Source organism: Emydura macquarii, unplaced genomic scaffold (genome assembly GCF_026122565.2).
Source record: "Emydura macquarii macquarii isolate MOO-44397 ecotype Brisbane River unplaced genomic scaffold, CSIRO-AGI_Emac_v2 contig_3348, whole genome shotgun sequence".
Taxonomy (NCBI): Eukaryota; Metazoa; Chordata; order Testudines; family Chelidae; genus Emydura; species Emydura macquarii.
The window spans coordinates 2540933-2552064 of NW_027133485.1; the positions used below are offsets into that span (position 1 = coordinate 2540933).

The 11132-nt window shown below is 68.3% G+C and overlaps 1 protein-coding gene across 1 annotated transcript; it reads right to left on the reverse strand.

Annotated features, from left to right (window-relative positions):
* Nucleotides 1-626: 626 nt before the first annotated feature.
* LOC137143733 (uncharacterized) lies at nucleotides 627-9946 on the reverse strand. Its single transcript, XM_067533684.1, has 15 exons — nucleotides 9832-9946; nucleotides 9093-9268; nucleotides 8472-8632; nucleotides 8057-8216; nucleotides 7314-7484; nucleotides 5954-6045; nucleotides 5321-5478; nucleotides 4723-4826; nucleotides 4166-4390; nucleotides 3565-3650; nucleotides 3113-3249; nucleotides 2817-2906; nucleotides 2183-2391; nucleotides 1584-1790; nucleotides 627-1281 (listed from the first exon to the last, which is right to left on the reverse strand). The coding sequence occupies exons 2-15, from the start codon at nucleotides 9237-9239 to the stop codon at nucleotides 994-996; spliced, it is 2235 nt and encodes a 744-aa protein (XP_067389785.1). The 5' UTR covers nucleotides 9240-9268; nucleotides 9832-9946; the 3' UTR covers nucleotides 627-993.
* Nucleotides 9947-11132: the final 1186 nt, after the last annotated feature.

Sequence of the window (11132 nt, forward strand, 5' to 3'; positions counted from 1 at the left end):
CTGCTCTGCCCCCGGCCCTGGAGGGGCCCAAGCCAGGGGCTGATCCCTCCAGCGAGCATCCAGCAGAGCTTGCAGGCCGCAGGTCCAGCGACAGTGCCTGGGAAAGCCGCCCGCCCCAGCCCCTGCACCGGCTCCCCCAGAGCCCCACGGCCCTGAGCCCCCATAAGGAAGGTGGGGGCTCCATCTAGCGGGGAAAGGGCTGCACAGCAGCTGGGAGGAGAGTGGCCGGTGGCAGGGCGGTTTAGCACGCCCTGCTCTGGTGCCAGGAACTTTGTGCAGCTCCTGTCACCTGGGCGCAGAGGGTGAGACAGGGCCCCCTTGGGAGTGCTGTTGCTGGGGGGGTCAGGTCTGGGGGCCTGTCTGAGAAGCTAGAGGAGGGATGCTCGGTCTGGGGGGAGGCTCCTGCAAAGCAGGGGTTCGACCAGCACCCAGGTGCCCCACCCCGTGGACCCGGTGCTCACAGGAGTGTGCACAGCCCCGTGGCCCATGCAATCCTGCCACGAACCCTCACAGCCCTTGCCACGGCTCCAGCGCCCCCGGCTGGCCTGCGGCATGTGGCTGCGGGTGGAGTCAAGTGCCGCCAGGCCCTAGCAGGGGCAGGCGGAGGAAGATGGGGGTGCCCAGTCCCTCAGTGCCCCACTCCCAGCTGCAGCTTCCATGGGGGTCAGCGCTGGGCAAACTTTATTGTGCATCAAGTGAATGAGCGCCCACTGTCCCCAGTGCAGCCAGCCAGGTGCTGGGCCGGCCCCCCCAGCCCTGATACAGCCAGCCACGGGCCCCTGCTTCCTGGTACAGCCAGCCAGCTGCTGGGCCAGACCCCAACCCCGATGCATATGGCCACGCGCTAGCCCCTTGCAGATCCTGGTGTGGGCACGCCGGGCCATGGCACAGGCAACATCTGACGCCACCGCGGCGTGGCAGCTCCCATTCCCGTGCTCCAGGAACTGCCCCGGCCCCCGAGGGCACCCCCTGCTCCCCGGAGCGGCCCTGTCCCTAGCAGCGGCTGAGGGGTCGGGTGGGGCCGGTCACGGTGAACTCCGCCTGCAGGACCTCGGAGCTGGCGTGCGTCTCCTGTCCCGGCTGCTGCCCGCCCACGAAGAGCGTGAAGGCGCCCGGCTCCAGCAGCCACTGCTCGGCCCAGACGGCGCGCTGCGCGTAGGACACCTGGAACAGCAGCTTCGCCGCCCGGCCGGCGGCAATGGGCACCCGGCGGAACCCCACCAGCTGCCAGCGGGGCATCGGCACGGAGGGCTGCACCCAGCGCAGGTACAGCTGCACCACCTGCAGGGAGGGGAGAGGCAAGCGAGGAGGACCCAGGGCAAGGCCAGCAGGGACAGGGGGGGTCCTGCCAGGTGCTGCCTCTTCCTGCGCAGTGCCACCGCTCAGAAAGCCTGAGCCCCCGGCGGGGGCAGACACACAGCACAGCCTCTCCTGGCTCCTGAGGACAGGAGCCGGCAGAGCGAAGTGCGGGCACAGGCTGGCAGAGGGGCCAGATGGCAGTCCCGTTCCCCCCAAGCCACAGGCCCCTCCCTCTACACCCCCGTCCCTTCCCCGCACTGATCTGGGGCAGGGAGAACTCCCACCTCTTCGCCGTCCCTCTGCCCCGTGTTCTCCACCACCACGGAGACGCTGAGGTTGGCACAGAGGGGCAGCACCGTGGGGCTCAAGGCCAGGTCCTGGTAGCCGAAGGTGGTGTAGGACAGTCCGTAGCCGAAGGGGTAGAGCGGGGCCCCCTGCCCATAGTAGCGGTACGTGCGCCCCTCCATGGTGTAATTCTCCATGGCAGGCACCTGCAGCCAGAAGGGATGGAAGACGTCAGCCACAGGCCACGGTGCCACGCTGGCCTTGGGGGGGGGGAGGGGGAGGGAAGGGTGTCACGGTGCCACGCCAGCCACGTGAATAGTTGGGGGTTGGGGCCCCACTGGCTATGGGCACATGGAGGAACTGGCAGTGCCAGGCCAGCCTTGGGAGGGGCTCCCAGCCCTCTCCCGTGGGGCTGGGGCTGTGCGGACGGCTGGGCTCTGCGCCCACAGCAGGCGGCTCCAAGGAAGATGCCGTGGGGCTGGCGAAAGGTCCTGCGCGTCCTGGACCAAGTGTCGCCGTACCAGGGCAGCCGGCTTCCCCCACTGGGCACCCAGCAGGTTTCTGAGTCTCCCCAGCAGCCGGCCTGCCTGGGCCTTACCTGCTGCATGCCAGCTGGCCACGTGGCTGGGAGCCGGCCCGCCGGGCTCGCCCCCTCCTCTCCCAGCAGCACCTTGACGATGGCGATGCCCGTGGCCTGCGCCGGGAAGAAGCACGCCAGGATGGCGCCCACTCCGGGGTGGGCCTGGGCCCAGCCCACGTCCAGCGGCCCCGCGTTGAACAGCAGCAGGATGACGGGGCGCCCCGCCGCTGGAAGGGACGACAGGCCACGTCACTCCAGAGCCAGTCCCCTTGGCATCGCGGCTCAGGGGCTGCCCCCCCTCCCCCGCCGGCTCAGCGTGGCCCGTGGGGCAGCGTATTCTGGGGTCTCATCCCTGGACCGGGCGGGGCTGAGGCCTGCGATGCTCCAGATACCTCCACTGCCTGTCCCTCTGGGCTCTTGTGTGGGAGCCCAGCACCGGGGTCATTGGGCTGGGCACGATCCCACTGGAGGGCAATGAACTCACTTTCTGCAGAGCAATCCAGGTGCAGGGGCAATGCGTAGATGGGCCCCGCCGAGGGCGGGTCAGGCTGAGCCTCCCGGGGGCCCTGTGCCCACACAACCTGCCCCCCGGCAGCTCCCCACAGGTGCCCAGATTCCCACCCCCTGCGGGCCCCAAGTGCGAATCCCTCACCCCAGGCCACGGCGTCCTGCAGCAGCTCCTGCTGGTGCCCGGGCAGGGACAGGTCCCGGCGGTCGTTCCCCTCCGTCTCCAGGTCAGTCCCTGAGCCGGAAGAGCCAGCGCCAGTCAGTTGTGACACCCCTGCCCCAGGCTGCCAGGAGCCTGCCCGCTCCCCGCCGAGCCCCCGCCTCACCTTCGCCCCCCACCCAGCGGGGGCATGACGTGGTGGGAGCCGCCCACGCTCTGAGCTCACCCCCAGACTGCTGCTCCCCCCCACACACACCTGGCCCCTCACCCCGCCCCGGTACCTGTGCCCAGACACACCACCACGACGTCGGCCACCCGGACCACCGCCTCCACCTCGCCCGGCAAGTACCACAGGCACCGGGGCTGGCTGCAGCCTGCGGCGAAGCTGACGTTGGCCGGCAGGGTCTCCAGGCCCCTCCTGCACCGGGACGGGACCAGCGCGCCATCAGCGGAGCCGCTGGCAGGATGGCTGTTGCCACGCCGTCCGGGTGCCTCCCTCCACCCCGAGACACCCCCCCACCCGGCAGGTCCACGCGGGGCCGAGGGGCGCAGGCAGGGGTGGGCCGAGGGAGCCGGCGATGCCGCCGCTGCACGGCTCGGACCAGGAACCGGCTGGTGCCGTGTGCCCAGCCCGCGGGGCAGGGATGTGCCGTTCCACCCTCCCCAGACGATGGAGCCAGGCTGGAGGGATCCTGGTAACCGAGGGGCGGGGGAGGGGTTGCTCTTACCCTACCTGGGGGTGTAGATGTACTGGGGGTCCGGGATGGGCGCGTAATCCCCGAACAGCACCTGGGGGTTGTCGGCAAAGGGGCCAACCACCTGCAGAGGAGGGGAAACAGCCCAGGGTGGGATGGGAGCCGCCCGCTCCACCCAGCCAGGCCCAGGGCCCCAGGCGGCACACAGGAGCCGGGGCGGAGAAGAGCCGGGGGGCCACGGGGAGGCAGTCGGGGGCATTGGAACGAGCTGGGTGGGCCATGTGCTGGCCGAGCGCAGCCCCTGGCAGCCTCCAGCGTCCATGCAGCACCTGCCCTGCCGCCAACCCGGGGAGCCCACTGTGCCACGCCTGCCACAGGCCGCCGGGCCCCACTGTGCCACGCTCCCTCCTGCTCTCCTCGGCCAGGCCCCAGTGCATGCAGGGGCTGCCCTTCGGTACTGAAGGGGGGGCTCCGGTGGGGTGCGGCTGTAGGACCCCGACAGGCTGCCCACGTGGCAGGGCACCCTGACATCACTCACTCCTCTGCTGGGTTGGCAGCACCCCGGGGCAGGAAGTCCCACCCTGGGCTCCCCCCGGCCTGCCTGCTGCCAGCGGGTCCCCCCACGAGCAGGACACTCACCGCGATGCGCTTGCCGGCCAGGGCCTGGGCGCTGAGGGGCAGCGTCCCCCTCTCATTCTTCAGCAGCACAAAGCTCTTGATGGCGGCCTCCACGGCGAGGGCCCTGTGGGCGCGGCTCTGCACGGCGCTCAGGTCGAGGGCGCTGTAGGGGTTCATGGCAGGCGGGTCGAACTCCCCCAGCCGCAGGCGCGTGTAGAAGAGTGGCCGGACCCGGGCCCTCACCGTCTGCAAAGGGCAGCGGGAGCCCATTACGTTGGTGAAGGGGGCAGCCAGAGCTCGGATCCGGGGAGGCTGACTGTCGCAGCACATCCCACCGCTGCCACCAATCCCAGTCGCACCGGCCCGGGGGCGGCTACAGCTCACATTTGGGGGAGACGGGCTCTCACCTCCACATCCCACCAGCCCCAAGCAGGGGGAGCCAGCTGAGGTCCATGCCCTGGGGCTGGGTGCCCCTAGCGCTGAGTTTCCCTGCCTTGTGCCCTCTCCGGTATTGTCACCCCACAGTGGCAGGGGTGTCCCGCCATCCACCTGTCTGTGCTGCCCCTGGAGGCTCTCACCTCCAGTGTGATGTTGCCCATGGCCACAGCCTTGCTGATGCTCATGAAGACATTCTCCGTCAGCATCCAGGACAGCTCCAGGTTGCAGCCAGCGTTCACTGAGGCTGCAGCATGGCGGAGAGATGGGGGAACAGCGTGTTATCACCGGGGCTCAGCCTCTGCCCCTCACCCCGAGGCCCCCAGCCCAACGTGGCCAAGCAGCCCCTACGCCTGCCAGTTGGGGGGCAAAGAGCTCAGCTCTTGAACCGAAGCTCCAGCGTCCTTGTTAACTCGGCCTCACTAGGCCCTTGGGAAGGGGAGCAGCAGGATTTGTACAGAGGGGAAACTGAGGCACGGAGTGTATGACTCACCCAGGGTCACATAGCAGGTCACTGGCATAGCTGAGAACAGAACCCAGGAGTGCTGGCTGCCAAACCAGTGCCCCACCCCTCAACCGCCCGTCACTGACTGTGCCCGTCTGTAAGCAGGACGTGCTCTCAGATGCCGGTTCTGCTCTAGTACCAGCAGCGGCTGGCCCACACCCTGCTCCCAGCCCACGCCGCTCCCGGCCCAGTGGAGCAAGGCTCCTGGGCCGTGGGTTGTGTCCGTCCAGGCTCACCGATGGCCGTCTCCAGGAAGCTGTGTGTGTAGTGATGGCCCAGCATGATCAGCTCTATGGCGCCCTCGTCACTCACCACGTAGCCCTGGAAGCCCCACTCTGCCCGCAGGATGTCCGTCAGCAGCTCCTTGTTGGCGCAGGCGGGCACGCCGTTGATCCTGCCGGGTTGGGTCACGTTAGTTGGGTTAGTGCAATGCCGAATGCAGCCACCTCTGGGGTGGGGCGCGGCAGCTGTTTAACAGCGCCTGGAAGTTTGGGACAGGAAGTGAAGGAGAATGCTGCTCCCAGGTGAAACTGCAGGCAAATTTACTTCAACAGAAGCCAATGGCCCAGCTGGGAACCCCAGGACACGGGGCTCCTGACGTGCCGGGAGATCATTAGCGATGACAGATGGAGAGGACCGAGGTTTGACGTCTCTGCTGGAGGACAGCGGCCCAAGCAGCATGCAGGGCACTGGCACAACAGAGACAGCAGGGGACATGGGAGAGGACAGCCCTCACCTCACCCAGGCTGAGCATGTGCCGGAAGCGGCCTGCAGACGCGGCCTGCCCAGGTGCCCACCCAGCGCCCAGCCCCGCAGCGGCATGCCCTGTCTTGGCGCTTGTCCCGCCGTGTGCCCGCCCCTCCCGGTACCTGTTGTAGCTGCACATGACGCTGTAGGAGCCGGCGCGCACACAGGCCTGGAACTGGGGCAGGAAGGTCATTCTCCAGTCCCGCTCTTGTACCTGCAGGGCCCAGGACACGGAACACGCGGTCAGGGCCACCCTCCGTGGCCCCCAACTGGGCCCTCACGGGGACCCTGGGAGCTTTTGGTGCCAACTTGCATAGAGCAAGAGGGGCCATAGAATTGCCCAAGGATGCTCCAGACCAGGTGTCTGCATGATAATTCCCCCAAGGGTGGCCCGTGAGGTCTCTCCTGAAAACGCGTGTGCCGGTCACACTTCAGGAGTTCTGTATCTGCACTGAAAAGTCCGTTCTGGAGGTAAGTCAGGTCACCAGGACGTGACACACCTCGGCCAGGCTTCTTTCAGGCAGGGGTGACAGATGCTTGGTCACATGCGCATTGAACATAGTACGTCTTACAGTGGATGGCTATTTCCATGCCAAACCCGGCACCAGGCGTACGGTTGCGAAAACCTACAGGAAAAACAACCAGCTGGCAGGCGGGAAGAGGGGTGTCTGGCTTCTGAGGCAGATCAAAGGAATAGCATGGCAGATCAGGTACTGCAAGGAAACGCACAGCACCTTTCACCCAGCAGGCCAGCTGACAGCGTGGCTTGTCTCACGAATGGATCACAGCCAAGCCTGCAGGGAAGTCGGGCCAGGGTTGCCCTATCCGGCAGAAGGTCTCTAGCTAAACAAGTCTTGGTTTTTCACTGCTCCAGTTTCCAAGGCCAGAAGGGACCATTGTGATCATGTGTCTGCCCTGCTCCGCCCGCCGACCACTATAAAACCCAGGCCAGAGAACGCCCCAAAAATAATTCCTGGAGCAAATCTTCAGAGAAACAGCCAATCTGGGTGTCAGGCTGGTCAGGGATGGAGCCTCCGTGCCGACCTGCCGCCGGCTGTAGAACAGGAGGTTGGATTTGATTTGACCCCACACCAAGCCGCTTGTGCTGCTTGCTCTCGCTTGACTCTCTGGGCTTTGTTACAGAAACTGGTTTTCGCTGCAGACGTCCGAGTGCCGGCTGTGCAGCGGGGCGGTGAGCCCAGGTGGAACCGGCAAGCTGTGTCTGCGTCTTTGGGAGCCGCACGTCTGTGAACGCTGCACGCGCCCAGCGGCTGAGTGGCCCAGGGCTGGAGCGTGCCTATGGCTAACCTGTAAAGAGCCGGTGGGCTCTGTGAGGCGAGAGGGCAGCGCTTGTGCTGCCCGTGGCCAGTGGAATTGGGGGGCTGACCCCTGGCAAGCACAAACTAGACTCTCTCACGCTAGGGGCAGGTGGTAGCGAGGTGCCTCCCAGCCCTGGGTGTCCCCCGGAAGTGGCGCACTCGCCTTGGCATCAAAGCTGAGCCTGGAGACGGGCACGTTCTCGGGTCCCCCGTGGACGCTGAAGTGCTTGCAGCCGGCGCTGGCCTTGACGTAACGTGGGTGGTCGCCCTGCAGTCCCTGCACGAAGGCCACACCCAGCTCTGCGCTCAGGAAGGGGTCTTCGCCGTACGTCTCCTGAGGACAGACCGACAGACGCGTCGCTGCTGCCGCCCGCCAGCTGCCAGGGCACTCGTTGTAGGGACACGGCGCCTTCTCCCCCGCCCCCATCCCTCATTGCTCGGGACAGCTGCCATTTCCCCACCTGCCCTTCCAAAGACGCCTGGAGCTGCCACCGCCTGGGGACTCCCGGGAAATGAGACCAGCGGGGGGGGGCTCAGTCCAGTCCCTCATGGGCAGGTGTCCACATCTCGGACAGCACCAGCGCCGAGAGCACTTAGGGGAGCCTCAGCCCAGAGGCCATAAGCCCCGGGGAAGTGAGAGCGCGTGAGAGCAGACAGGCTCTGCTGGGGGCCCCGCACAGCGGGGTTCAGGCAGGCAGGGAGTGTGAGCTGTCTTTGCCAAAGGCCGGGATGGATCGCTTCCTCTTCATTCCCCCAGGAGACGGGGCTAGCTGGACCATCGGTCTGACCCAGTGTGGGCGTTCTTATGTTGGGAGGGGACTCCGGGGCCCGGGCCCCTCAGTCCTGACCTGCAGCCCCCTGCTATCCCAGCCCTGGGATCCCCCCGCCCCCTCGTCCGGCTGCTACCTGGTTCCTGCCCCACAGCGGGTGTCTCATGATGTTCAGCACGGGGCTGAAGCAGCTGAGGCCTGTGTGGTCGCCGTAGTTGCCCGTGGCCATGAAGTGGTTGTGCTTGGCTCTCACTTCTGTGGCGGTGGCATTGGCCACGCGGTGGATGAGCTCGGGGCTGTGGAGAAGAGCGGGGGAGGTGGGGGGGGATTTGAGGGGAAGCTGAAGGATCGGGGGGGATGAGCCAGAGCTGTGCCCAGAGAGGGCGCAGGTCCCCTCAGTGCCACAGCAGCTGCCCCTGCCCTGGGCAGCGCTAGGGAGACACACGCCCAGGCACAGAGCCCGTGTTGGACAAGGCCCCAGCATGGCCCGGGGGGGTGGGGGGGTCGGTCACCCAGACACTGCCCCGTCCAGTCCCTGCTTCAGCAAGTACCTGAAGGAGGCCGCCAAGCCCAGCGCTTGGGGGAAGGCCGTGGCCCAGCCGGGGGCTTCCCCGTCCCCCCTCAGGCACTCGGTGTTCCAGTTGTAGGGCTTGATCCCCAGCCGCTCGATGGGGGGCGCTGGCCCGTTGCGTTTAGCGCCGCCTCTCGCCATCTGCAGGGGCAGAGACGCCCATGGTGAAGGGGGGCAGTGAGGGACGTGCGGGGCCAGGCTCTCTGCCAGGGGGCTCCCCGTGTTCACCTGGCCTGGCCCGGCCCGGCAGAGGGGTGGGGCCGCTGGCTTGCTCAGCTCTGCTCTTCCATGCCAGACCTCGAGCTCCGACCCGTCCCAGCAGGAGCCATGGACAGGGCAGGCGGAGCTGTGCGATGGGAGATTCCAGGGGCACCCACCCATTCAGAAACCCCACCCGTCTCACTCCCAGGACCCAGGGTCCTTTACAGGGTGCCCTGCCAGGCCCGGCCTCTTGCAGTGGGACGCCACGGCCCCAAGTCCCTGCCTCACCTGCACGTGGGGAGGGCAGAGGCTGCCGTCACCACCCTGCAGACGGGATGCAGCCCTCAGTGCAATCGCTCTGCTGGCCGCAGAGACCCCCCGCTGCGGCCCCTCTCCGTACCTGCAGCACCAGCTCCTCCAGGCTGAGCCGGCCCATGAGGTCGTCCAGCCGCTGGTCCCAGGGCAGGGTGGGGTCCTGGAACGGGTATTCCTGGGCCAGGCCCAGCCCAGCCCAGAGCAGCAGGGGGGCAGCGCCAAGCCAGGCCATGGCTTTGGGGGTGCAGCCCAGGGCACCGGCTGAGGAGGGAACACGCTGGTCGGTACCGGACAGAGGGCACCTGATGGGCGTGGGCCCAGGCACAGCGTGCGCCAGGGCCGCCCTGGCAGCTGGTTCCAGCGGGGCTGGGCGCTCCCAGACCTTCTTCCCCTCTCCCACCGACCCCCATAAATCCTGCACCCACCCTCTGGGGCTCCCCAGCCTCCCACAGGTCGCCTCCCAGTGGGGCTGGCCCCACCCCCGCACGCAGCAACGGAGTGGGTGCCTGGCCCCGATCCGTGCGGCACGTGCCACGCTGGGGAGCGCCCCCCGTCAGCGCTGCCCGATGCCCGGCCCCCAGGGAGGAGAGGGGGGGGGGGCCTCGGCTGCCCAAGCCGCAGGAGATCGAGCTGCCGGGCCCCAGAAATGAACGGCACGGGGCACGAACAGGGACCCCCTCCCAAAGCACCCCCCAGCTGGGGAGCGCAGAGCCCCCGTTAGGGCAGCCCCGTCCCTGTCCCCCGCAGCAGCACGGCCCGGGCGCACGGGGACAGCGCCGAGCACCGGGCCCCGCCAGCGATCGCCCCGCGGCGGGGTCAGTTACCGGCAGAGCGGGGCGGGCCGGCCGGGCCCCTGCGCTCCGATGGCGGCTCCGGAAGAGCGATCACGAGGGTTCCCGGCTCCTCTCCAAGGGCGCAGGCGGCGCGCAGCGCAGCGCAGGGTCGGGCCGGGCTGGTGGGGGCAGGTCCCGCCCCTGCCCAGGGCTCCGCCCGCCCGTCACTTGCCCTGCCCGGCCGGGCCAGGCCCGCGCTCGAAGCCCCGCACCGAGGGAGGGCGCAGCGCGGCGCGGCGCGGCGCGGCGCAGCGCGCTTCCCCCGAGGGCTCCGCCTGGCCCCGGCTTTGGGTTCTCGGTTGTGCCCGGCGGGGTCCGTCTGCTGGCGCAGATACCCCGGGGCGCAGACCCTGCTCAGCCAGCCCGCCTCGCTGCTGCCTGCGCCTGGCATCTCTTTACAAGCAGGCTGGGCTGCAGGGGGCCGTGCCCGCAATCCGGGGGGCCTGCGCTGGCAGGGCATCCTGGCAGGGTCCCCACATGGGGAGGGGGAAGGGTACACTTTACCTGGGGTCCAGAGGCCCTGGGGAGCCCGGCCCAGGCTGCAGCCCCCATTACCACCTGTGTGAGGGGGCCCGTGTTACCAGTTTGTACTGGGCCCAAAGAAATGAGCGCCAGGCCAGCGGCTTCCCTCGGGTCCCAGCCCTGCCGGGCTCTGCTCACGGGCAGGCAGCCGAGGGCAGTACAGCTGCCAACGGCAGGGGGAGGCGGGCATTGGGGGGAGCCTCGTGCGGAGTCCTGGTAATTTCCACGTGGATTGGAAACCCCAGCTGGACGGGGAGACCCGGCCCGGCTCTGGTCTCACGCCTGTTGGAGGCTGGAGCGACTGCACGCAGTCCAGCGGCGGGGTCACCCTACCTGGCGCCAGGGGAGATGAGAACCAGGCGTCCGGCCTTGGGCATCCCGTTGGCGTGTATCCGGCTGTGTTGGCTCGGGGTCCCTGCCCCATGTGGCCAGCAGACGGCAATGCTCACCTCTCGGCTCCAGCAGCCCCTGCCAGGCCTGGGCTGGGCACAGCCGCGGTGTGACGGGGCCAGGCCTGGGTTCTCAGCCTCCAGGTGACACCGGGGGGCAGGGGTTGTTCCCTGGCTCACTCGCCCCCTCGACGTATCACGTCCCCCCGTGCCGGGCTCGGAGCCCCCGGAACCCAGGGTACATCCAGCGACTGCAAAGTGAACGCCCCACTGCCCTACGGGCCTTACCCCTCCAAGCTGCCCTCCTCCCCCGTCCAGCGTCAGCAGGTTAAAGGGGCGCGTTGTGGGGCCCTGGCTCAGCCCTGGGGCGTGTGGGCTGAT